At 39.1% G+C, this 27,995-nt stretch overlaps 1 protein-coding gene across 6 annotated transcripts; it reads right to left on the bottom strand.

Annotated features, from left to right (window-relative positions):
• Positions 1 to 4,396: 4,396 nt before the first annotated feature.
• On the bottom strand, positions 4,397 to 26,961 carry LOC110074600 (protein spire homolog 1). 6 transcript variants are annotated; one of them, XM_072993842.2, is made up of 13 exons: positions 26,263 to 26,961; positions 23,293 to 23,336; positions 22,131 to 22,295; positions 19,739 to 19,864; positions 19,495 to 19,551; positions 17,810 to 17,971; positions 16,329 to 16,455; positions 14,804 to 14,934; positions 11,010 to 11,123; positions 10,070 to 10,131; positions 8,039 to 8,066; positions 7,312 to 7,451; positions 4,397 to 6,835 (listed from the first exon to the last, which is right to left on the bottom strand). In XM_072993842.2, exons 3-13 carry the CDS (start codon positions 22,275 to 22,277, stop codon positions 6,658 to 6,660), a joined length of 1,272 nt encoding a protein of 423 aa, XP_072849943.2. In that variant the 5' UTR covers positions 22,278 to 22,295; positions 23,293 to 23,336; positions 26,263 to 26,961; the 3' UTR covers positions 4,397 to 6,657. The 6 variants fall into 6 exon arrangements, with proteins under 6 accessions (XP_072849943.2, XP_020640581.3, XP_072849941.2 ...); XM_020784922.3 differs by lacking the exon at positions 26,263 to 26,961 and adding an exon at positions 25,125 to 25,994; XM_072993840.2 differs by lacking the exon at positions 26,263 to 26,961 and adding an exon at positions 25,125 to 25,994 and having other exon boundaries at positions 14,804 to 14,931.
• Positions 26,962 to 27,995: the final 1,034 nt, after the last annotated feature.

Genomic DNA, 27,995 nt, shown 5'->3' with positions numbered 1-27,995 from the left:
AACTTATAAAGCCCTAAATGGCTTGGGTTCAAGTTGTCTCAAAAAACTGTATCTCCTTCTGTGAACCTGCTGGCTGTTAAGATCATCAGGGAAGAAGGCCTTTTTCTTGGTCCTACCATCCTCACAGGTGCTCTTCTTGCTCCTCCTAAACTCTGGAACTCTCTCCCACAGGAGGCCAGTATGGCCCCATCTTTACTGTCCTTCTGCAAGCAGGCAAAGACCTTTCTCTTCAGGCAGGCTTTTCCTTGATGACTGAATGTCTGGGAGACAATAAACAGTATGACTTATACTTTGTTGCTTCTAAATCTGTTTTTCATAATGCTTTATGTGATATTTTTAATATGTCATTAATTCTTATTTGTATTTGAATAATTGGCTGTTCTTAGCTTTTAAGTTTGTGTTTTTAATGATGCAGGCGGCCTTGAGTCCTCTTGTAGGAGAAAGATGGGCAAAGTAGTTCATATATATGAAGAAGAGGATGTTCTTAACAAATTTCCTACAGAGTTTGAATGGAACCTTAGAGCTGTTAGTTCTATTTTTTTTTCCTTGCAGGATAAAACAACATCCTGTTTATATACGGATCCTTGTCATGCATGAAGCAGAGGACAAGAGGCAACAAATCCCCTCCCACTCAGCATTTAATCAGCCCACCTCTGCATTTCCTCACATATATCATCACTGTTGATGTGAGGGGAGTTTTAACTGGAATTACCCTCACAGGACCTATGATGATTTGAGTCAAGGAACCAGGTGGAGATAACAGATGCAAAATCACCTGAACTTCAAAATGTCCCCCAGTTACAGTACTAACCAAGGGAAGAGAGAGAGAGGTATGTAAAAAACTGGCTTGATAGCAATAACTCACCAGAGGAATGCAGCAGCTTCTCAGTGAAACAATGTTGGTAGTATAGCTAGAATGTTAATATTTAAGAAGAATTTGTTTATATTCTCCATTGATGAAGAGGGTGGAAAAAAACTTATTGTTTGTAGAATAATCCCTTGCTGTGGAATAGATAACAAAACTCGAACAGTGGGAGGTAGTGCGGAGCAAGCCTGACTGCTCACAAAGGCGGATGTTGCTGTTAATCTTTTCAGACCTACTGAAGAGGGTTCTTCAAGGATAAATTGCTTTCAACAGCAAATATTGTTTGTTGTGGCATCCTTATGACATTCTTGAACTTTTGGAATATACGCCTTGCTATCATGCTGGCTTGGAGATGTTACTTTTGATCAGTGGTTCTTAACCTTTGTTACTCAGGTGTTTTTGAACTGCAGCTCCCAGAAACCTCTGCTGTCCATATCCCCCAGTCAACATGGTCTACCTGAGTTTCACGAAAGCTGTAGTCAATATAAGGTAACCTTTCCAGCCTCTGATTGTGTTTCACGACACATGAGTCTACAAATGAACCCATTCTTCCAGTAGATAGGGAAATGAATCATCAACTCAAGAGACCAGCATCATCTCTAGTTTCCAATCAGCAAAGACCCCTGGTGAATTATAAATAGCCTGTTACCTGAGACATATGTATTGAAAAGAGGCCATCCAAAAGCCTTGAGAGAAATTCTTATAAGACTGATAGGTCCTAAATCTGGCTGGAACTGTTTGGCCAAAAAAAAAATTTAAAAAGTAGAACACCCCAGTTGCCTCCCTTTGATGTATAGTAGGGAACATTTGGCTCTCCAGATGTTTTCGACTTGAACTCCCAGAACGTGCATCCTTACTATGGCCAATAGTAAGAAATTGTGTGAGTTGTAGGCCAAGGCACCTGGTAAAGGTTTTATATTCTTTGGTTTGAGATATTAGGATATTACTGATAGTAAATAGTCTTGACTTGTGCTGAAAGAGAAATATAACAACAACAACAACACACCAGGATCTTGAATGTTTACTTACTAGTCTTCCAGATTATCCAGCAAGATAAATGACTTCAAGTTGCGTTTCTTTGGCAATAACATAGCAACAATTCTTCCTGGGAGAGGACCAAGAATGACATTTAAAAGCTGCCCCGGGAGAGACCTGTTAACACTCAATGAAACTTTATGCCACCCAAGGCATAAGCAAAGAAGACCTCTGTGCACTGGAGTAATGATTTATGTTCTATAAAGCTTGAGAGGAAATAGAAAACCAACTGACATTCTGCAGATATGTATGTGTGCGCATTGAGAGAGAAAGTGCTGGCTTTAATATGGCAAACTAACACTGCTTTGTCTGTGAAGGAGTCTAGGATTGTTCCCCTTCCCAGGACACTGCACCTGAGCAAACGTTAGGCAATTATAAGATTCAGTAGGAAACTTTGGCTAATGCAGTAAGGGAGATCCCACCCACATTTCAACAACTAACAAGGACTATTTGTTATGGACTGAATTTTCAGTAGTGCTTAGGGGCCTTGAAAAGCAAAAGACATCGTTCCCATCCAGATTCCCAACATAATGGCTTTAAACATCATGCCATAAACATCATGCATGATGTCCCCTGCCTCCAGATGTCTTGGAGTACAATCCCCATGATGCTTTGCCAGCATGGATGGCTACATGTGTTGCATCCACAACAAAATACAAGAGTAACAGAATAAAGAGACAATTTGGTAGCTAGTTAAAAACCAGCCTGATGCCCAACTCTCTTCTTCAGAAGGAACATTTTATAAACTTGTGAAAGGTACTGGAGAAGAAAACACCAAAACCAGGACATGTCTTCACAAAAAGCATTTCTCCCCTCCCAGTTAAGCATATATTCATCACAGGTGGGGCTATGAAGATTATTTAAAGCAGTCTGATAACAGTCCTTACTCACACCAGCAAAAGAAGTCTGTTTCTTCTCTTAGGAATATTTGTATGGAAACATTTGTCAGCTCTTTGATATGTCAATCTTAGACTGTTAATTTTCTGTAGATGATATCTCTTTGGAAAACACTCTTTGGAAAACACTTTTCTACCTGCACTTTCTTCCCCACACTACTGTTTCCCCACTCTATTATTTCCACCCTTTTCTAATGTACCACATTAAATGGTAAAAGGAGAAAGACAGTTATAGTTTCCACTGGCTATATATGTTGTTATGTGTGGGGTTTTAAGTTTTAACCTGTAAACCACCCAGAGTAGTGTTTGCATCAATGGGGCGATATATCACTCACTCACTCACATTTAAAATTACAGCCTGAGCAGCAATCCTATGGAGAAACACAATATGCACAGTTATCACATGTTGATCTTGAAACCAAAGGTTCCTTTTTAAAATCAATGCTGACAACATTGTTCTGAGTAACAAGTGGTATTGTTCTTTTGAAATTTATTTGGGTGATTGCTTGTGCATTGGGGATGAGGGGGCATTAATTTTTTAAAAAAATTACAAATAACATGTCAGGCACAAGTAACATTACATTAAATTTATAAAAAAAGTAAAGACATGTGAAATCAACAAGTTAATTTCACTTAAATGTACTGCTAACTCAAACTTGCTAGCATTAAAAAGAACCTTTGTAAGTTCTATGTAAGGTGAGGTGATACTGTTTCAAAAATCAACTTTTTGGGCTACTGAATGGCAAACACCTATTGAGTATTAATAACAAATTGGTATTCTTCTCTTTGGATTTACGAGAATTAATGCAGCTGCCTCTCATAAACCCAGATGCAATGGAAGACAAGGCCTTAAAGAGATGGCACAAATATTACAGTATTTGCTGCCCTCTTGTGGAAAATATTTTACTGGGCAGCTTTTACAACTGTAAGATAGGCTTAAGAACCAGAGTTGGATAGTAATACATCTGTATAACAATAATGGAGTACCTTCAAGTAAATAATAATAATGGAGTACCTTCAAGTAGACTCTTAGTCATGGCATCCCTCCCAGGTTTTCTAGACAATCACGTACTCACAAACAGTTTACGAGGCCCTCCTTCTGATGGTGCTCTGGGACTGTGCAGATTGTCCAAGGCCGCACATGTAGCAAGGTATACAACCCCAACAGGTGCGTATACTTTGGGTGATTTTGGCTGGCCCTCTCCAGGATGGCTGGGGTAGTTCCAGCTCCTGGTCCCTAGCTCCACAGGTAGTCCAACTAACCAAACTGTACCAACCTGGAGATAATGAGTGCACCAATCCTACTTCTTATTGGTATTTGGAGGCTCAATTATCTTTACAGTTACACCAAAATACATTACAAAGTAGCTTCATGGAGAAGAGTGACAAATTGGTTTAAATACTGCAGTTCATTATAGAATAAGGAGAGAAATCCTGGAGAAGTGGTTTTTTACCTGTCAGAGATATGTTGTTATTGATGGGTTTTAAAATCTGTTTTTATCTTTTGGTTAAACCTTGTTTTTATATGGGGCTTCTTAAAGCTACTTTTAATGTCATTTTTGTCAGGAAGGTAGGATAATAAACAAATACAACTGTGAGATTCATTTTGTTTGCTATAGTCTCTTTATTTTAAAGTTAACATTCAAGGCCAGAGATAGCCATCTCAAGATGAGATTGCAAATCCAACAATATCAACATGAAGCTGTGTTAAATGAGGTCCTACTGTATTGACTAATTGAACTTTTTATTATGCGACAAAGAGTTCTAGTTAAGCTGCTATAGGGAGCAGACAGTTATACTGAGTTCATTTCATTTATGAATGAGTTATTAAATGCTTTCTCCTCTACAGATCCCTGGGGAACATTCCATGTTTAAATCCAGCCATTAGGAGAACTGCCTATTTTTCTACTTTTGCTCACTGTTCTTTTATCAATTCCCACTCCATAAGAGGACATCTTCTCTTATCCCTTAACTATTGTGTTTGCTATGAGGTCTTGGCAAGGGACTACAGCAAGAATTAACACCAGCAGAATGAAATGTCCCCCCTGTGCAGTTCTGCCTGATCTTCTGGCTTCTTGTTGCACAAACAGAGACTATCTCAGAACAGAGCTTTCATTTGTACAAAGAGACATTGGATAATTCCATGCACAAGTGCCAAAAATCTCAAATTGTTCCACAACCAGTCCAATGAAAACTGCATTTTAATCCACTATTAATCAGACTGCTTTCCTTTAAAAAAGTAAACAGAACTACATTTGCAAGCATCTCTTATTACAGAAGCACAAATAATGCTCTAGTTTTCATATGTATGACATATTGCTGCTCATAACCTTTCACCTTACATTCTTTTCTCTCGTTGCTAACATGCTCTCCTAGACACAGAGGGATGATATAAGTCCTAACATTTTATTCACAACACTCATAATAGTACTTTTTAAAGCAATCTTTTCCTGTAAAATTTCAGAACTATATCTCAAGTGTCTTTCAGACATTCAATACCTGTAAGCTAGTATTTCATCCAGCAATATTCCAGAGGCTTTTCCTACCTCCAGAGCATTGAGACAAAGGGGCAAGAAGAGAAGCCTGCATTTTCAACCACCATGAACTACAGTGCAGTAATTGGAGGCAAATATTTTGGATACCAGGTGGCAAGAGAGAAAAAGAAATCCCTTAAAGCTATGTTTTTTACACAAATTCCTCTTAAAAAGGTGAGACATTTACTTTAATCCTGATGTTGAGAACCTGTTGAAAGGTGGGGAATAAACACCTCACAATAAACAAACAATGCACTGGGCAAAATCCTGTTGCATAAAGGTACACCAAGTAAACCAGGTTCTGCCCCAGTAATATTTAATTTAAATTGACTGAAAGCCTTCTATTACACTTCCCCTTTCTGAGGCTCCTTAGGGCTCTCTTTTGCCCTGTGGAAGCTTCCGGATGGAGGGGAACTTTTAGTCATAAAATACTGTTACTAGATTCCTAATCATCATGCTGATCAGGAATGATTTTTCACTCCTAGATAGTATTACAAGGATACGGAAGTGTTTGGAGTTTTACCCTATTCAAGCTGTGTGAGAAATTCACCAGTACTGCAACCTGTGACAATGTACAAGAAAGCAGTAAGTTTAATGCCTTCCCCACACTCTGCAGTGTCATTTTAAACCTTTCAGACTTTTCACCACAATATAACCAAAATGTTCCTTATTTTTCTTCAAATTCTTTCCAGAAAATCAATATGGCTTTAATTCTAACCAACAGGAAGAAATAATAGATTTAGGCTAGGAAATGAATAATACCCAGAGAAGATAAACTTGCTTAGGCTCTCAGCTAAGGAAGGTCCCACTTATTGATCAAAGAATATGAGGAAAACCTAGTTAACAGGCATTACAGCAAATTTGCTGAAACTGAGCACAAACATCTACAGTCTTAGTCTTGTGACTAATTCCATAGGATGCTTAGGAGAAATACCACAGTGAAGGCCTAGTGCTGTGACAAAACTCCCTTTCCCCCAGGACTTGTGAACAATGGATGGGGTGCCTATAATACGATTGCCTATAATACCAGTGCCTATAATACGATTGCTCTTCTGAGAGCATGGCTTGCTGTCAGTGAGTGAGGCTGAACTCAGGTCTGAAGAGATGGCAAGTGAAAGAACAGTGTTTTTAGAGGCACAGTATACAAAAATGGTTCAATATTTATTCATGCCATGTAAAGAAATTTGTGAGACATGTTTTTCTTTCTAAAGTGGAACTTTCCTGATCAAGTGGACATTATTTAGCCTTTCAGAACTGGAGAAGAGAAAAAACTATTTAGGCTTTACCATCACCGCTTATATTTGCCTTCCTTTACATTGGGGAGCGATTATTTCAGTTCAGTCCACGACAAGGATCTTTTCCTGCACGGAGGCTTAAGGGACAGGATCCTCAGCAGATATTGTTCACATTTGATACAGATGTCCATAAAAGGCCAGTCCATCATGCTTTTTGTGTGACAGACCAGGGGTGGAGATGAACAGTGGGGTTCAAACACAAGAGGGATTCTGGAAATTCAAAGGAAAATTCAGATTATTTCTAAACGTTTCTTGAAACCTTGGTTCTTGCTCAAATACCACAAAAGCATCATTGTAGAAAAGTATAGTTTGTAAAGTGCAATGTAACCAAACAAATGCTTAAAGAGGAAATACAGTTAGGCCTCCTGATATAAACAGAAAGGACAAAGCAATGGCAAAGTTGAGCTCTTACTGGAGGGGAAGAATGGAAGAAACAATGCTTTAATCTGATGGTACATATGCGTTTGCCTTATCACTGAAAAGTTGAGCAAAACTAAAGATCTCTAATTAAATCAGTCTTTCCCCAAAGCTGCAGAGAAATTAGAGCATCAGATAACAATTCTTAGGTGGAAGGCCAAAAATACTTCACACAGTATGAAAAGATTTGGAGAGAGAGAGAGTTGGAGCAGGAAGAGAGAAACAAGAAGCATGCATAGACAGTTCAAGTTTTAGTGGCGGACTCTTACTTTGATGGAACCCAGTTTTCTGTTTCATGTAGTAGCTGCTCAATTTTCTGATCCTTCAGGGCCATGTCTTCTCTGCCAAACTGCACGGCTACAAATAAGTTAAGTGGAAGCCGTACACAGGGTCTTACTGGCATAGACATCTAAAGAAGAATGCCATAAAATTAAAGTCATCAAAAGAATCTTTTACACCTTGGGTGAAAAGCCTGTGACCCTCCAAATGCTGCAGGATTAGAGCTCCATTATCCCCAGTCAGCACAGCCAATGGTCAGGAAGATGAGGAACTGGAGTCTAGCAGTATTTGAACAGGTGTTGGTTCTACAGAACATTTATAGTCTTTTATGGGGGAAAACTCATTCTATAAGAATGGCATGTAGTTTAAGATGAAAGTTTGAGGTTTTGTTTTTTGTTTTTTGTTTTTTTAAACATACACCTGTGTAGACAGAGACTCATGAACAGAGTGAAAAAGGAATCAGACATTGTCAAAAGGAAGGAGGAGGTCAGGAAGGAATGTGAGAAGTAAATTGCTAAAGATTTTAAGGCCTTCTGAAGTAATCCATTACAGATATTCACAGTAGGGCTTTCAAAACAGTGTTTTCAAAAATTGTTTGATAGGTTTAAGTAAAGGTTCCTAAACAAAACTTTGCACTCATGGCGTAAGAGAGTATAAGAATATTCTTGAGTAAGATAATATGACCCACCCAAATTATTTTAAAAGAAGATAACTTACTTTGGTACAGCAATCTGTGCAGATCACTCTAAAAATAAAATTTAAAATCCACACATCAGTTGCAGTGATATCCTTTGCATGAATGAAGAGATAGCACCTCCTCCAGATAGCTTATAACTTACAGAAGTGACAGATTTGTGTGTATTTTTCTGGATTCTGATCAATTTCAGATATCACTGAAAAGTAGTCAACGTGCCATTATTCATCACACATGTAGAAAGGGGAAAGCAGCATGCACGCTCATTATGCTGTATCTCAAAAAAGGAAGATGGTACATCTGGGTGGTAGATGGTACATGTGTACTGCACATGTACGAGAGACGTAGAGTTTATGGTAGGAAACAGTTAAATAGACTTTCATAATGTACATTGTGGTAAATAATATCTGTTTACCAAATGGTATCACTAAGAGCTTCTTAAACAGAAGGTACTATCCGTAAGAATTAATGCAGAGGAACAATTTTGAAATCAAACAATAATCAGTCTTATTTCAGAACATAGCAGGGAAAAGACATGAACAATATGATGTTATGTGAATAAATTCAGTATTGAATGCAAAAATCAAAGCTTGAGAATGCAGGTGAAGACTGATCATTTTCAGAGCTGTACAGCCACTCTGGAACTATTCTCACAGCATTCATCTTGGTTTAAATGGGCCTTTCATTCCAAGGACTGAGATCTGAACAAGCTATTTTGTAAACAAGAAATAGAAGCTAACCCTGCAATGTGCTGATTGGCTGTTATCTCCATCTTGTTCCCAAAGTTTCTCTTTTTAGATCCCTGCAGTGGTTCTGCCTATTTAATATACTTTGTGTACATGGCCCTGCAGCATTTCAACAGATACAGACCACACCTCTGAATCTTGGGATGAGGGGGGGAGAATCGTAGCTGAGCCAGCATTTGATTTGCTGATAAGTATATCTAAAATCTCAGTTGCAACTTTTCAAGAAGGCCAAACTTACCTTCTAGCTGAAGGATAGAATTGGTCATACTAGCAAGTTCACACAACATCTCTCAGATGCAAGGTAAACCTGACCTCCTTGAAGATTCACAACTGAAACAAAACTTCTACCATACATAACATGAGAAACACAGAGAAGATGATTTTCTTCTTTGTGGCAGGTGCTTCAAAGAAGAAAGATTAAAGCATTTTTTTCAATAACAGGATTTAATACTCAGAAGTATTCAGAAGGATTTAATATTCACAAGTTAACAGCCAATGTCCACTGCATTTTCATTTTGTTTATTGCCACATCAAGAGCTTCAACTTACTAGATGCGTTATATTTTAAAAAATTTCCTGTGAATGAACTGTTGAGTGTTGGGTTAACACACCTTCTCCAATAAGCTTTAGGCGACCAAAAATGAAGGGCACTATGGAGTAGCTTTACAAAAAGCAACTTATGTTAACTTCATATCTTATCCCTCTACGTTCTTGAGTTGTGTGAACATCACCAAACAAACTCAAGGCAACTTATTCTAGGGACAGATTCCTATCAGGAGTAGCTCTTGAGACACAGCTGATTTTCAGATGCAGGCTCACCTGTGGTGAAAGGTGATGTTGAACTGTGCACAGATTGGAATATGTGTAAGGATTTGTCCCCATGTCAGCAAAAACATAATAAAATTATACCTGCCATTCATAATACACTGGATGGCCACTGATATTACAGGGCTTCCCTTTGCTCTAATCCTCCTTACACTACACAGACATATTAGCCCTCAAGTCTGTTCCTAGGGGTTCATCTTGTCAGAGATTGGATAGGTTTCTTTTTTGTACTACAACTCACAGAACCACCTGGGCAGCAGGGCACTGGGGGTTTTGTTGCACACACCTACACAAACTTTCCTAAGTTCTGGTCATACTTTTGAGATGAGATTTGGCAGGATACTTCAGGAAGAATGGGGAATTTGTTCACCTAGCGGTTTCTGCTCCCCTAGCAAACCGCACTGGATGCATCTCAAGCAAGTCTATCCTAGATGCAAGATTGGATAATAGGACTTAGTCATACGAAGCCATGTAGTAAGCTTACCTGCTGCACAGATGGCATACATAAGGCCATATAAAGTAGGGGTTATGGCAAATGAGACAAACCTATAAAAGCAAGAGAAAAGAGTTACAAAGAGAGAGAAAAAGTTATGAATTCCAATGGCTAAATTACAGTGTCTGAAATCCAGGAGTGAGTTGCAACTAGAATAGGTCCACTGAAGCTTACCAAATCCCCACTGATTCAATGGGACTACTCTGGTTGCAGTTTATTACTCGATTTCAGCCAAATATGATTTTTTAACACACACACACTGCCCCAGTAAACTTCATATTTTGGAGCCATCTGGAAAGTGAATAAGTATCATTGCCTCTCTTGAGTTTGATTCTTCTTTCAAGTCAAAGGTTAGAGGCTCACAACAACATTCCCTACATTTGAAAGTACTGCTAAGGAGGAAAAAAAAACATTGTTGGAATGGAAATATTTCAGAAAATGGAAGTTAACAGTCATAAATGATATGCACCAGATTTAAAAACAGTCATGTGGTCGTGTGTGTGTGAGAGAGAGAGAGAGAGGGAGGGAGGACAAGCATATATGGCTGAAACTAGGTAATACAGTTAGCATATCATTAGAACGGGAGCTCCCTAAACTAATAAGAGATGTCTGGCTCTCTATATGAGCTTGCCCCTCTCCACATCAGTTTCCATTTGGTTTTAATTGACCATCAAGAGGGAAACATGGATTTCATTAGCAAGTCTGACTGTACATTTCAAGAACTGTTCCTTTGTTCCTATCATGTCTTGCTTAGATCCTTGTTCTGTGAGGGGGATGACAAATTGTAGCAGAAAATACACATTTTTAAAAAGATACCTAAGTAGCCTTACAAAAGGAAACATATATACTGAGCTCTGATACTCTTGTTTGGTGTTTTTAGTAAGTATTTTAAGCAACCAATCAACTTGCTCTACTTCATATGAATCTATACCTGGGCCCTTGAAGATACATTCCAAATGTCTTTTTGGCAGCAATCCTTTATTTCTGAGCATCTTGTTCCCATCAAATCTGCAATTGTTGGCAATGACCATCTCATAGACGACTTCTGGGATGACAAATTTTAGTTTTAATTTTAGTAATTTACAGTATAGAAATACAGGCAAACTCAAGATGCAAATACAAAAAGACACATTTCCCCATATTGGTGTCCAGAATCAGAAGATCAAAACCCAGAAGCAATGCACCCCAATAAAACAGACATTGTAGGGTTTCTGAAAAGACTTTGTTTTTCCTGTTATCAGGAAATATAATAAGCTTTTTTTCCTGTCTAATATACGGACAGAAAACAAAGCAAAGCAAAGTGTTCTGCTTATAAACTGCCCCATGGGCTTAAATCACTCTTTAGGCAATTTACAATTGAATTGTACAGGCTGCACATTGCTCCCACCCCACCCCAACTCCACCAGTGAGCTGAGTACTCATTTTACTGACTTTGGAAGGATGGAAGGCTGAGCCAATGTTAAGCCAGCTGCCAGAATCTGCTGGGATCGAATGTTGACTGTGAGCAGAGTTTTGAATGTTACTATAGTTTAACCGGGACATGGTGGCACTGTGGGTTAAACCACAGAAGTCTGTGTGCTGCAGGGTCAGAAGACCAGCCGTCGTAAGATTGAATCCATGTGATGGAGTGAGCTCCCATCGCTTGTCCCAGCTCCTGCCAACTTAGCAGTTCAAAAGCATGTAAAAATGTGAGTAGATAAATGGGTACCACCTCAGTGGGAAGGTAACGGCGTTCCAAGTCTAGTCACACTGGCCACGTGAGCACGGAAACTGTTTATGGACAAACGCTGGCTCTATGGCTTGGAGACAGGGATGAGCACTGCCCCCTAGAGTCAGACACGACTGAACTAAATGTCAAGGGGAACTTTTACCTTTTATAGTTTAACCACTGTGCCATGAAGCTTCTCAAGAAAAGACTATACAGATTGTGTTAGCAGAGTCTAGAGTCTAGAGTAGACTCTAGACCAACCTTTGTTAAACCAGGTGCTTTTGGACTGCAACTCCCAGAAACTCCAGTGCTGAAGGCTTCTGGGAGTTGCAGTCCAAGAATACTTGGGTTACCCAAGGTTAGGAACCACTTGTCTAGACATATACTTTCACAGTTCGCTTTCCCCAGAAAAGAAAGGAGAGGAAGAGCGAGAGAGAAAGAATATGCTGGAATGCTAGCCTTTCAGTGTGAATCAAGCTTGAAACATCTGGATTATTTAAACTATCACCAGGATATTTGAAGGGACTTTCCTTCCATGCCTCTCCTTGTTCCACTTCTCCAGTCTTAAACCATTATTTAATATCGGATAAATCCAGGCACTTCCATTGGTATAAAACCTGTATATTTATCTCACTTTACACATATTCTTAATAAAGCTTTTGGGCTCCCCTCCCCAAATGTATGCCCATGGCCAAAACCATACCAACACAAAACACTCATTGCTCTGAGGTGCTTATTTTATCTGCAGTTTGTTAGCTCAACTACATTGTGAGAGACAAGGAAGGAAGCTGCATTTTCAAATGCATCACATACACTAGATATGTTTATTAGGTTCCTCTCCCCTCGAGGTACAAACCGGAAAAATGAACCGCAGACTGGTTTGTTTTTCTGGAGTTTTCTGGTTTGTGTTCATCTCTATCACACACTTCTAGAGAGGCATCATGATTGACTGCCACTAGTTTGTTCCTTCCTTCAACCTGTTGTCTTTTGAAAATAATAAGTCCAGCCAAGCCTCAGTCAAATACTTTCCCCCACTAACCTGTGTGGAACACCCTATTCCCTCTTGTCTCAAGTTGAGCAAATACTTACGAATTATCCCTTGAGCGCTGGCTGGCTGCAGTACTGGAGTGGATGGTGGCAAACAGATTGAGGCTGAACCCGGACAAGATGGAGGTCCATCAGGTAGGTGGTTTGGGTGCCTCCCTCTCTTTTTGTAGAGGCTACTCTCTCTGCTAAGGATAAGGTTTACAGTTTGGGTGTACTTCTGAACCCAGTGCTATCAATGGAGTCCCAGACAGCATCTGTGGTCTGCTTCACCTATTTCCATCTCAGGTGGATTGCTCAACTGCAATGTCCCTATCTTGACATTGGGTCCATCACCATGTTGGTCCACGCACTGGTAATCTCAAGATTAGACTAGTGCATCTCTCTTTGCATGGGGAGGTTGACACAGAAACTACAACAGGTCCAGAACACAGCAGTCAGACTACTGAGTGGAGTGAATAAATATCATGATACCACCAACTTACACTGGTTACCTGTCTGTTTCTGTGCCAGATTCAAGGTGATGGTTTTAACCAATGAAGCTCTAAATGGTTTGGGACATCACTACCTAGTGGAACTCCTACTTCTAGCAAGATCTGCCCATCCTACAAGAATATCCTAAGCTGAGGATGCTAATCCTGAGAGAAGCCGGGAGGGAGAAGACAAGAAACCAGGCCTTCTCGGTGGTTGCCCCTAGACTGTGGAATGAACTTCCCACTGCAGTTTGTTTGGCCTCTTTGATTGCCATATTTAAAAAGTCTCTAAAAACTTGGTTATTTAGGCAGGCATTCTAAAATATACCTACAAACCAGTCTAATTAGCCTATCTGACCAACATCCACCATCTTAAATGTTTTCAATGTTTTCAATGTTTCGAATGTTTTTAAATGTTTTATTTTGATGTATGTCTGTTTTGAGTTTACTGCTTATTAGTATTTTATTTCTAATTTTTGTTATGTTAAATTGTGTTTGGTTATATTTAGATGTTGTCAAGCACCCAGAGTGGCCTCTGCCGGATGGGCAGTATAAAAATGAAATAAATAAATAAATAAAAGAGGAAAAAATACATCTGCAGTTGCAGTAGGATGTTGTTCTACAAGTATTCGGTATTGTCTGGGTTATGCTCAGGTTAACCAGTTTTCACTAGATGATGTCAAAAGATATTTTTGAATTAGCTAGAATAATGTTGTTTCCTTGTGTAAAAAAAGTGAAGCAATTTGCATTTTGCAGGTGTTCTGCATTATCAGGAATGAGTGCCATAAATTATCATTTTAGCTACAGTGCAAGTAGTAAGTGTTTGGGAAACACAGATTTCCCATAAGGAGCTAAGTAGTTAGCTCCCTGCATTTTATTTTAAAATCTCAGCTTTTGATGTATAGAGGTCATTGAATCAGTGAATAATATGCATTGCATTTACCATGATATGTGAGGGGTGTCTGATAGAGCAACAGAAGAGAGATGCAACAGAGGATTTCAGCTGCATTTGAAGAAGTGGCTAATACTCCATGAAGACTTACACATAATAAAAATAGTTAACCTTTAATCTCTCACAGGACTGCTTGTTGTTTTGCTGAAAGAGACTAACACAGATACTGCCTGGGGATTTCAGCAGAAACTTGCTGAAACTTGGGGATGATGGCAGTAACAGTTCCACATGCCATGGGGTGGTTACCAGATTAGGGAAGGCTACTATAAGAAGGAAAGAACTAGGCAGCAACTTTAAAATCTGCATATTTTGTACTGGGTTCAGTTCTACATTCTGCTATACATTAGTTATTAAGCCATCTTCAAGTTTTATCCTAATTTCTCTGTTGGCTCTAGCTTTTATTACTTTTAACAGTACTTTCTTAAAGCTATAAATTCTTAATTCTCCTAGAAAGATAGGACAAATCTATGGCATTTAATTATTGCTTCTTAGAAAAGTACACAAGCAAGATTGTTTGTATTTGTACTACTAACGGGAAGAAAAGCTACCTTAAGTTCTGGATCTGATGGGATGCAATTCAACTGAGCTTTTTTAGCCTTTGAAAAGTCTCTTGTACTGATGTTTTGGCCACAGACAGTTCTATCACATGGAGCATTTAAGGTAAACTTCCAAAATTCTTCTGTTCAATAAATGCAAAAAGCACACGTCATTAGGTAAAAATATGAAATGGTGCATATGAATATGTCACTAATGGTAATAGCATTTTTTCTACCGTGTTTCCCTGAAAATAAGACAGGGTCTTAATTTTTGCTCCCCAAAACACAGTAAGGCTTATTTCCAGGGGATGTTTTATTTTTTCATGTACAACAATCTACATTTATTCAAATACAGTCATGTCATCTTCTGGTTGCTGCACAATGCTGCACAATGGTGGAGGATGGGTTTTTTACTTAACTAGGGCTTATTTTTGAGGCAGGGCTTATATTACGAGCATCCTGAAAAATCATACTAGGTCTTATTTTTGGGGAAACAGGATACAGTACCATCCACATGACATAAGACTTGTCTTGGTTCAAAATGTGACAAAGTAAATAACTTTGAATGCTTGTTGTCCCCTATTCAAATCATGAAGGGTTTTTTGTTTGTTTGTTCCATGTTTGTTGGGATGTAGTGTTTAGCACTATAGCAGAGATCTGTTCCATTTCCTTCCCCATCTTTACTTCGTCACCAACATGCAAGCAGTTGACATACCCCTTCTCTCAGCACTTCCCAGCACTAGCAGGGAGAGTAAGCTGTTCCATGTAAGAATCTGGCTTAAAAAGAAGCAACTGCTGCTTCCACCTGGAGATGCTAGGCATTAAACTTGAGATTGTGTGCTTGCTTGCTGTCTGAGGCAGGAGCATTAGTAGCTTGCTTGGAAAGCAAATGCACAAACATGCGCAAGCCTAGGATAGCCTGATTCATATAGATGTGAATCCCAGTAAGTCCCATGGTGATTCATGACAAACCAGAAGAAAGGAGGTAGATAATTCTTCCCCTGCCTAGAACAAGCCTGTCTTGTGCATTGTCCTGGAAATCAAGCTGAGGAATACAAAAATGGCATCAGTTCCTTCCAGCTTAAGTAACATAATACACATGTTATTAACACTGTGTGATACATGTCAGGTTCATACTATACTTGCCTTTCACTGCCTACACACTCCTTAAACCTTCCCTCAGGACTTGACATCAAGGAGCTGTTACCTCCTTTATTTAAGTCCTTCTCATCAATAAGCACAATTTGCCATCTATTCTCTTTTTTCACCGAAATCCTCACAAGCAATGTTACTGCAGTTTTGCTTATTCCTTTTTCTGGAAAGACTTTTATTTGCTTTTCAAGCACAAGGAAAATCTAAGATAATGTGTTACTTTTGTGTCTAACCCTTTCATATATGACAGTTAACAAGGAGGAGGAGGAGGAGGAGGAGGGAAAGAGGGGGAAGGGAAGAGAAGGAGAAATGTTCTTACTCTTCCCTTTGTATCTTTCCAACTTTGAACCCTTAACTTGGTATTTGACACTGTACTGAGGCATACCTTTGTACTTGCCACTACTAACTTTGAAGGTGGGCTGAAGCTTTGGTGGGTTTCTCACTTCCATCATGAGTTGATCATGGAGGCTGGGCTCTTGGCAAGGTCTGTCTTTTAGTTTTCGTGTCGATGCCTGTGAAACAAACTAGGACTAAAGTAGAGGAAGACAAAACCCAACTCTTTGTGCCTTTTGACACATTTCCATTTGGGAGAGAATTCCTAAATAGTGGACTATCTAGTAACTATGCTGTCTTATTAAAAAGAGAATATCCTTCCATCTTTTGCACAGAAATAATGATTAAGAATTTGTCCAGTCCTCTTTGAAGTTTTTAAAAATAAAAATATTATGAGATATGTCGAATAAACAGCTGAAGTAAAGGACACCACAGCAAGGCAGTAATTGTTCCATCCTCCCAAAGCAACATAAAATGTCACTCTAGAACTGAACACTGACTTTCCTCTTATTATTCAGCAGCATAATGCTTTCCGAGAGATTAAACTGTCTGAATTTTGTATAATAAGAAGACACTGGAACAGAGAACTTTTGAAAGGTGTGGCACTAGAAGAGTTCCTGAGCTTTCACAAAAGATCTAAGATCATAGAGGAAATACAAGACAACATATTACTTCACTAAGACTTATACAGTATGGTATGGGAAATATTATTCCAACATTAATGCTCATCTGGTATGGATTCTGCTGTCCCTGTTTCAATCCCGAAGTGGTTTGTCTCCAAGCAGGGGAAGCACTGCTCAAGAGTCAGGTGTGCTTCTGATAGATTTTTGTTATGAGAATCCCAGGGGGACATCTCAATACCTTCCTGCCTTAGGCTGCTGGCCAACAAGATAAAAACTACTGCCAATTTACACTTACGTAAGGGAAATCATGCACGTCTTGGTAGCAAATTGCTGCTCATTAATGGAGCATTGGTTGCTTTTTAGAGCATGCAGTGAGAAACACAACCACCAATTTGTGGCCAAAAATTATTTGATTTCCCCTTACCAAAAAAAATAAATAAATCAGCCAAATAATTCTACCCATGAATTTGGCTTATAAACTGAAGATTGTTATCTATAGGGTTATGTCTCTGAGAGGTGGGAAGGGAAGCCAAAACTCACTGAGACACATCTGACAAAATTTGTGTGGAAGAAACTAGGCAGTGGCTGTCACATTGAATATGGTAGATGTGGAATATAAAGGTGGCCCTTTGTGATCTAGTGTATTATGTCAGGAAACTGCCAAAACATAATTTTCATTGAAACGGTAGTGTTACAAATAGGTATTGGATATTCCACATATTGATGTGCTGAAGAAACAAGACAAAACAGAAAGATAATAGATATGTGTCAAGTGTTTTCTGTTCGTGGTCTGAAGTCCTTGACTGGAAAGCTAGTATAAAAAAATGTATTTTGTCAAGTAGCTGTGCAGGGACTGACTAGCCAAGAGGTTGTAAACATAAAGCTTAGTTAAGTGGTAAGCATTGCTTACTTTGTGGAGGGCGTAGCGTTTGTTTTTTATATCATCCACCACTGTGCTATAAGATGAACGAATGCCCTCTTCTGTGGGAGTCTCAGGCCTTGGTTGCTTTATGAACTTATGTAACCTCACTCCCTTCCGCAAATCACCAAGTACATTTTGCCACAAGCCAACCTAAAGGTGAGGGGGAAAGCACAGACCAAAAAACAACATCTTAGCCTTCAGGGATATCACTTTAAATTCATATGGCATATAACTAAAAAGAATAGCTTCAGGATTAAAAAAAGACCTGCCTGGATATATTATGTGCCATCAAATAGGAACCAACATATAATTACCCTAATAGGGTTTTTTTTTAAAGGGAAACGAAGTATTTAAGGAGAGGTTTTACCAGTTCCATTCCCCCACCTCAGTGAGTTTCCACAGCAGAGTCAGTGAACTGAACCCAGGTATCCCGAGTCTGAATTCTTCACTCTATCCACTACATCACACTGGGCATATTTACCTCTTTAAAAAAAAATTCAGGCCATCTTTCACCATTGTAAATACCAAACAATAGTAGGAATAGTCATGTTGGCACAAAACAAACTCCAAGCTTAGTACTGAAGGAATCTCTTTGTAAGTCAACCAAACTGTGCAAAGATACAAACATGTGCAAGCTTTTGGGAATAACTGTGCAAACTTTGAGAATATTCTCTTCACAGGCAAGAGATATTAGAAGTAACCAAGAGAGTAACCAAGAGTCCTTGTTGCCTGCATATTGTTTCAGAGTGTAATGGAGGCAGGATGCTGCAGATGAAGCAATAGGTTCTCTCAAGTGATACACTGCCAATAGTTTTACTCAGGGTTGCTCACAGACTCATAGACAATAGGGACAGTTTAAAATTTTTGTCTTTCATCTTAGCCATAGGTGAACACAGTGAACTCAAAGCTGCATTCATTCTGTCTGGGTTGAAAACTGTCCTTAAAATATGTAATTCCTAGATTGCAAAATGTCCTTAAAGGGTATAATTCTGGTCTTATAATCTTGCTTATTTGATAATGCAGTGATTGCCAAAAAATAAAATTAAAGTTAAAAAAAGCATTTATGGCTCTGATTAATGCCAGAACCAAAATATTTCTTAGAACAGAAAAAAGTGTGACCTCTGCAATAGGTGGAGGATATAGGTGCCCTCAGCTCCACAATATAACTGCAATGCATCTGAATCTAGCCTTGGCAAAGTCACTGGAAGGCTGCACTTACAGGGCTCAGGATAGGCAGTTTTATGGATAACAGTTGAGTTAACCATTCCTTTGTTAGGATGATCACTGACTCATAGACCCCAACAGCTGATTCATGTTTCATGGAAGCCATTGATAGAAAATAACCTCCTAATAGCAAGGAACAATACTCTAAACTTTTGCAATCTGTTAGGTAGATGTGTAGTTGGCATTGGGGTGGGTGGGAGAATACCTTTGTTATTGTTGTCGTTTTTGGACACTTCATGAAATATAGAGGAAGAATTGGGAAGATATGCTTTGTGTATGTTTTCTGTACACATGTTGTTCTCTGAATTGTCTGGAACAAGCCTTGTTGTCTCCTTATAGCAGTGTTTGCAAATATCCGTGTTTTTTCATTCAAAGGAAATGTAAGCTGAAACCTCTGCACAGTTACTTTGGTGATGTATGAAAAGAGCAAGTCAAAGAGTTACTCATACCCAGTCTTTTGCTTTGTCCTTTGCAGAACAATCTTCCGCATCCACTGTGCCCAAATACTGAAAGATATAAAAGGAATGCTTTTTTTGTACTTCCTCTTTTGCTCCATATGCAACTACTAGACAGCCTCTTACCTGGTGTTCCCTGCATATTTATTCCTTCCAATTTCAAAAGAAAAATTGCAATGGAATGAAGAAAAAAAGGAATCGAAGAATTGGCTCTGACCTCCCACCTTGCCCCCAATACCTTTTTGCAACTCTGTATGGTGACCATGAGTTTCTGAAGCTCACTGTACTCTGCGAAGAGCAGTTTGCAAATCATTGTGTAATGACTAGCAGCTTCAGAAGGCTTTAGGAAGTGATCTTCACAGAGCTAAAAAGGAAAAAGAGTTGTCAGTACTCGATTCATAGTTGCAATACCTATATTAGATTATACAACTTTTTTCAAATCTATTCAAACTCTGAAGACAATATAACAGGGGCGGAAGGGGAACAATAGACTCAGTTCATACTGGGGGCAGTGGAAAGAGAATAGACACTTTAGAGCAGCTGTTCCCAACCTTAGGTCCCCAGATGTTCTTGAACTAAAACTCCCAGAAGCCGTCACCACTAATTGTGCTGGCCAGGATTTCTGGGAGTCATAGTCCAAGAACATCTGCGGATCCAAGGTTAGGAACCACCGCTTTAGATAAAGTAACACACAAAAATATATATAGTTTTGTTTCACTGTCTTGCATTCTGCTGATCAAACATGGAATGAAAGGAACAAATGCAAAAGCTAGCCACTCAGTAATTAACCTTCAGCCATACACTCAAGCTGCAGCAATATATTTTCTATACATATATAGAAAATACCACCCACAAACATAAATGCATTTTCCAAGGGCAGATTAAGAGTGCAATTGCACAGCAGGAAAAATGCAAAGTGATCCACCATGAAGTTGCACCTGGGAGTTCAATTCCCCCCCTCCCCCGAGTGAAGTCGCTTTAGTGGATCACACAAAGAGTCAGCAGAGAGAAGGCATGGAATTGCCAATCTGTGTTTGCTGGCACCTTGTTATGATGGCTTTACTACTCCAAAAAAATGGAGACAAAGGGGTGCTCCGTTGAAGACTACATACTTCTTTCTTTTGACTCTTTTCATCTTAAACTAAATGCATTTGATGCTTTAAAGAGTAGAAACCCTAGCAGTGGAGTGGAAAAGTAGGGATGGGGGGAATGTGAGGCTAGTTTACATTGACTTCTATGTCATACTGCTAATGGAAAAAGAAGGTGAATCAGACTGTCCCAGCGCCAGAACATTTCCCATAACATTTGTCAATGTAGTTATGTTGTACCCTAATATACAGCTATTAACATATTTTCTTTGGGAAGAGGACGGAAGAAGTAGTGGTGAAGCATAGGAGGGCAACGTTTTACAAAGCTCTGTGAAGAAAGCATGATGACTGGAAATCATATGGAAACACCCCTCTAACTAAATATAGGATATCACAATATAACACACTGCTAAGATTTGTAGCATTATTTCATCTATCCTCTAGGTATACACACTTTTTTTAAAAAATGGCCATCTTCTGGGGAGCCATCTTATTGTGTGTTGGGAGCCATCAGCACCCCAGTCCACCATATTTTTATAAATAAGGTCTGAAAATTTCTGACATGAGACAGCATGAGAAGGCTTTTTCAGTTAAGAAAAAAGTAAATAAAAATACTTCAGAGGTGAGGGATACTGGAGCAAATATAACCTTCCAAGACTGGCCATATCCAGTTCCTTAGACCTCTGGAAATTGATCTCTCTATTTGGGATGACATAGGTCTCTGTTTTCACTAATTATATTTTCCCAAAGATTTTACATTTTATTGGCATTTACTTTGTTCTACTCAGCTGGTGTTATTAGTTGTTTCATAATTATTTTATGGCAACAATACTTTTTAAACTGCATTTTACTGGTAACTACCCTAAAAATGTAGGATGGCATAGAAATTATCTTAGAACTGCAGAGCTAGAAAGAACCCTATGGACCAATTGATTGAATTCCTTAATGTGGAAAAGATGTCAGCATTATAGTTAAATGGATAGTTTCTCTAATTTAGGTGTCTGAGCTACATGAGAAAGGCTATTTAGGCTGAAATCTTGTAGATATTTACGAAGGAGTCCTACTGAATTTAATAGGACTTGCATGACTATATCAGATGCATCAGACATTCTTACATTTATTTGGGCAAGTTGTTAAAATGCATTGTTTTCAGATTCCTTCTTTTCTGTTTTGCTAAATAACCAAATGGCATGGAGACTACAATAAGATATATCACTCAAGACAGTTGTTGACACTAAATATAGATGATAACAGACATACATGGCAAGTCTTAGCAATACAGTACTATAAGAATGTGCTAAGGTTAAACCATCATTTCAAGAAATGCTCTTTTATCCCAGCTGCTAAGCATGTTTTTCTTCTCCAAAAGCCTGCAGTTGTCCTGCCCATTCTTCCCTGTTATTCTGTCATCTGACTGCACAGGCTTAGAACAACTATTTTTCCCACATAACCCTCAAACTGACCACTTTCAGCACAATGATAAACAATTACTCTGATGATGTAAGTAAAGTTATGGAAAAAAATAAGCAGGGAAAATGCCACCTTGATGACATCCTGGAAGGTGACTGCTGTTTTTGCGGTCTCTGTGTCTATCTTGACCAGAAAACGTATGAGCTTCTCCAGGGACTCACTCAGGTCTCTCTCCAGGTGACTCTCAATGCCCCAGTCCAAAGCTTTGTAGATCAGCATTCCCAGTTCTTCTGCAAGCTGCAAGGGAAGTCCCTGAAGACTTAAATCTGGGTATCAAGTTACAGTTCATTTAAGGCAATTAAAAATAAATACCTAGGTATTGATTTCTATAAAACTCCTAGGACATTTCTTTTTCTTCTTTTTATTGAAAATACTGATACGTAGGCTGCTCTGGCAGGATTCCTTGAGCGATAAAAACTGCCAGAGCAGTTTGTTACATATCAGTAAGATAAAGACTATCCCTGATCTTAGACTCTCTTTTTTACCACACTCTACCCTATTTTTGCACTTTCTCGTCTAAAATTGGCATTTATCTGACCTCACTTACAGGGAGAAAAATGACTTCAAGTTATTATTTTGTTTGAACGGAAATATTTTATTTATTGACAAATTGAAAGTAAAACTTCCATGTCTCCAGATGCATACTACTTTTACTGAAGGGGGCAGACTTATGGTGAGCTCCGAGTACAGAAAAGTATTCGGTGTCATACCTGATGCAGACTTACAGCTTCTTCTTGAACTTCTAGGGCATTGGAATAAGGTTACGGAGAGCATGTTAATATCTTTGGGACAAACCCTTTTCATTCATCCATTGGCAAAATCCTGTTGCTTAACATAGTAAATCACACTAGAATAGGCCCACTGAATCAATGGGGATCTGGCGAGTCACCACTTTTGTACAGTCCGTTGATTCAAATGGGCCCAGTCAATGATGGAACTTACAGAAGAGATGACTTACCAAATACCTGTTGATTCAGTGGGCCAACTCTCGTGCAATTTACCTCATTAAGCAACAGGAGTTTGGTCATTGTCTTATTCAGTCATCCTGCTTTTGGAAGCAATTTACTTTAGCTATTCAAATCATTCATTTTGGTCCAATGTATATCTTCAAGGATAGTGCAAAAAACCCCCACAGATTTTAGTGTATCTCTTCCTTAATAATCAGTCAGAGTAAAACAGCTATATCAAATGTAGGTTTCCTATACTAGACTGATATTAAATGTCAACATTTTACCTTATCTTCCAAGGATTCCCTTGACTGTTGGCATATGTGGTCATCTAGAACAAAAATAGAAGAATTTACTTTCATGGTAGTCTTACGTACTAGTTAATGCCCAAGAAGACAGTGGAGATTATGGTTTACTGATTGACTCTTAGGTTTCCTTGATAAACATTTTTCTTCCTCTTCTGAAAAGCATGTTGTGTTGATATTTTCTGCCTTCAAGTTGGAAACTGACTTGTAGTCATGCTAATAGGTTTTTCAAGGCAAATGAGATGTTTAAGGAGCGGTTTTACCAGTTCCACATTCCCAGTGAACTTCCATGGCTGAGCAGGGATTCAAACCCAGACCTCGCGAGTCCTCATCTGTTACTCTACCCACTACACCACACTGGGTATCATCAAGATATCTACTTTTGCATAAGCATTTATTGCAACTTGGTAGGTACCTCCAAATTATTTAAGAACAACAACTTCCTTCATGATTGGTCAGCCTAGCCCTTGGGAAGGTACCAAGACTGGGAGGATGGACAAGTATTGTGTGATTATTGTGCTACTGAATTCACTGTGTTGGGGTGACTATGTAGCCCTATATAAAGGGGTTTGGTTTATTTGCTTATTTTGTCTTCTTTCTTCAAGTGAAGGAACTCAATTAATTCTTTAAAGTTAAGAATCATAATAAAGTAGAGGAGGGACCCTAAGAATTCTCCTCACTTAGCAACTAGACAGCAAACTGGAGATAAACATGGGTCCTCTGGTCATACTCTTCTCCAATTTGATGAGGCATTCAGATTTCTGTTTAAATTATTGTAATCACTTTCACATTTGCTTATCTACACATGCAACATTTTGAAGATCTTTCATTTAGCCTTTTTTGTTTTGTTTTTGAGGGAGGGAAGTATATGGTCATCCTAGTTTCTTTCTGAGCACTAGTAGATTCTCTTCTGTTTCTCTGTATACACTACTTACATATGGAAGAGGATGGCTATCTTCTACTTCCAAACTCACAACTTCCATGGGGAAGGGTTCTAATGACATTATAACCAGATTTGAACACACCTGGTTACAAGAGGGAGGAGGGATCTATGACAGACTGGGGAGATCAGTTAGGTAAAGGTCTGTAAGTATATAATTCCTGAACAAAGCATGTGATGAACCCAGGAAGGGTTTTTCAGTGCTAAGTAGTTTCCAGAAGAATGAACAACCTTCAATTGGAAAGTGAGAAAATATTTTAAGAGGAGTAAACAGAATGACAATATACACTCTGTTGTTTTTAAGACAATAGCTTTCAGACAATATTTTTCCTCATAGCCATAAAAAGCAACTGTTATGTGAAAGGAACTACCGTTGACTTAGATATATATTTATTTGCATAAGTCAAAAGAGTGGTGTAGTGCCAGCACAAGAGAAACTATTGAGATATAATTGCTTGCCATCATAGCAACCTTTTCAATCATCTTATTACATCGGCTTTTCAAAACTTTGTTGACCTTTCTTGGCTTTGGAAAAGGGGAAGATGAATCAAATTAAAATTTAGTATAATGCTACAGCATTAACATTTTTAACAAGACACCCATCCATAATGCTTAGTAGTGTTAGATAAGTTGCAGTTATTTCCAGTTCTTCAGTTTCACTTTGTTTCCTTAATGTTTTAAAAAAATCTGGTAAAATCTGACTGCATAGGTGTTGAGATCCAGCTAAAATCAATGGGACTTCCTTTTGAACAAGCCGATTGAAGACTTAATTGAAAAGACAGCATGTAAAAATATTGTAAAAGTTAAAAAAAGAGAACACACATACTTTAAACATGGTAAAACAATTCACGCTAACCTCCAACATCATTCTTACCAGAGTTATGTGGTACACTGAAAGACACACTACCATCAGAATGGATGTAGAGGTTATCAACATCTAAGACTACCATTTGTAACAGAGAGTCCAATCCTTGAGCTAACATCTGATTCATTTTACAGCAGGACTGGAAACAGATAGCCCAGGCTTGTTCTTCACTTATGGCTTGCTCATAATATCTCAGAAATTCAGCTAGCGAGACCTTTGTAAGGTCTTTTGTACATATCACTGTATTTGGTGGTTTTCTCTCGCCTACCATTGTTATTTTGTTTTAAGCAATTAATTTTTTTAAGAATACAAAACCCTTCACCACCATCTTTAGAGCACTTTTATTTGTTCATACTTTGGCTTCACCAGGTGAAGCTGATGTGGAAAAAATCCTTTCCTTAAAGAAGAAGTAACTGCTTGATCTGTAGAGTCACTCCTTCAAAGTAAAAGTCAATTAATCTCTAGTAACCAAATATCTCTACAGTAATTTGGCAGTATATTGATCTGGCCTCTCTTCCACGGTAACTGAAATATGATGCTGGCCAGACTAAAAGAGTAGCCCTTAATAAGGCTGGGCAGGATCCATAGAAAACATTTCATTTACTGTATTGTGCTTCTTAGTTTTGACATGTTAGGTCGCAGAAAATATACATTGGTACTGCTTTGTTATTGTTTTGCTAGTTTCCATGGTTGAGTGGGAATTCAAAGCCAGGTCCTAGTCTGTTGCTCTATCCACTTCACCACACTGGGCATCACAATTAAGCATATTGCACCATGATAAAAAGTATCACAACTTCCCACAGATTTTTAATTTTGGGACCACAAATATTTTAACTCTAAAATTACATGGAATTATGAACAGTGAGTGTGCCTGGGCCCATGTAGACAGCTGGTCTGTACAAGTCTTCTTACATATATTTTTAGCTCTAGTGAAATGGGTTAAATTGGTAGTAAGTACTGTCAGGTTCAGAGACTTTCAAATCTAATTTGGACAATTGTAGTGTATGCATAAAAATCCAAATCAGTTTACTGTGACGTCCTTTCTAAAAGGAAAAAAAGGTTACATCCTGCATGTAAGAAAAGACATGGCCTTGGATTATGTTGCTACAATCTGTTCCTACATCACAAACATGGAAAATAGATTTACCTCGTTATTAGTTTGGTTGTTCTGGCTCTTGCAAAAACTATTGTCATCATACCTTTACTGGACAAACCTGATGTGCAATTAGGGAGGTGGCAGAAAAGGAAAATTCTTAAGAGCTTGAAGTTTTTCTTTTCTCACTTTTCAGGTGGCAGTGTAGGTGACACCTACAGTATGACAGTTTAGGGAGAAACAGAAATTAGGTACTCAGTGTCATGCAGTACAGTGGTTCTTAACCTTTGTTACTCAGATGTTTTGGACTGCAACTCCCAGAAGCCTTCACCATCAGCCTTCACCACTCTAAGTACCTCATTTACCGTGGAAGTCCTATTAGTGGTCGAAATGACTAGATAGGCGGGGTATAAATAAATAAATAAATAAATAAATAAATAAATAAATAAATAAATAAATAAATAAATAAATAAATAAATAAATAAATAAATAAGGACACTGTAAGTCAGTTCTGAGTTGACAGCAGGTAACACAGAGAAATTAAGTGCAGATTTCTAATTTGAATCAGGAAGCCTAAGAGAGAGCTGCACTCTCTGTTGTTAAGGATTTATATGTGTAAAAATTACACACTGTAAATTATTGCTAACTAATGAGGCAGGAAACATGGGTTCCGACCCCGGCTTGGCCACAGAAGCTCCGGGGGGGGGGGATGAATAAAGCCATTTCATAAATACTGTATTTTTCCATGTATATAACACCCCCACATATAAGTCACCCCCAATTTTGTCCCTTGCAGCAGCATGAGGCGGAGGTGGAGGAGGAACCACGCTTGGCTGCCCCTCGTGGCTGCCCGATCGCCTCCTCAGGTGCCACCTACAGACTTTCTTCGGGCAGGGGACAATGTGGTGGTGTGAGCTTGAGGTTAACCCCGGCAGTGGCACTGGAGGAGGCGATCAGGTGGCCACAGCCGCAGTCAACGGGTAGCTGCGAGGGGCGGCTGAACGCAGCTGCTCCTTCGCCTCTGCCTCCACCTCCTGCTGCTGCCACCGCCGCCTGATCACCTCCTCCAGCGCCACTGCTAGGGCTCATGTCAGGTTCATGCCGCCTCCTTGTCCCCTGCCCATAGGGACCCTGCAAGTGGCACTGGAGGAGGTGATTGGGCGGCGGCGGCAGCATATTGAACCACTTTGTCCAGATCAACTGACTTCCTAAACGATAGAACTTGTCTCTCCCAAATTAAAATTTCAGTTTGTTCTCCTTTATCCACCATGGTGCCAACTCAAGGGTTCCTCAGTCTCTCTGGGGTCCTCAGACAGAACAGAGTGAGGTAGTTATGCAAACCAATTAACATACCAACAGCACTGAGGACTGTGCCAGTGGCTTCATATAGATGCTGAGAGCATTGAGGAATAGGATAACTCTTCCAGCGATGGCACTCTGATCCAAACCCCACATATATCTAGATCCTTTTGAATGCTGAGGGTCAGCTGGCATTTATATGTAATGGGCTTGTTATGAAATAGACTCCTTCCCATGAAGCGCCCTATAAGTATTCCACACTGCTACATGGTTCCTTGCTTGGTTCTTAACCCGCATAGCACAACTACTCCTCTCAAGGACTGCGCCACACCTCGGATTGCTGTGCCTATGTGCTACATAATGGCAAATGCTTTAGTGAGCTGCAAAAGGTTAACAGCCCTGTCCAAGCCTTGCAAGATGCATTTACACAGGACAGTTAAGGACTGGTCCAGCCACTACGACTGCAGCCTCACAAAGCAGCCGCTAGG

This window comes from Pogona vitticeps, chromosome 3, assembly GCF_051106095.1.
Source record: "Pogona vitticeps strain Pit_001003342236 chromosome 3, PviZW2.1, whole genome shotgun sequence".
Lineage (NCBI taxonomy): Eukaryota > Metazoa > Chordata > Lepidosauria > Squamata > Agamidae > Pogona > Pogona vitticeps.
The sequence above is the reverse complement of the archived record's forward strand: the minus strand, read 5'-3'. Positions and strand labels throughout refer to the sequence as shown.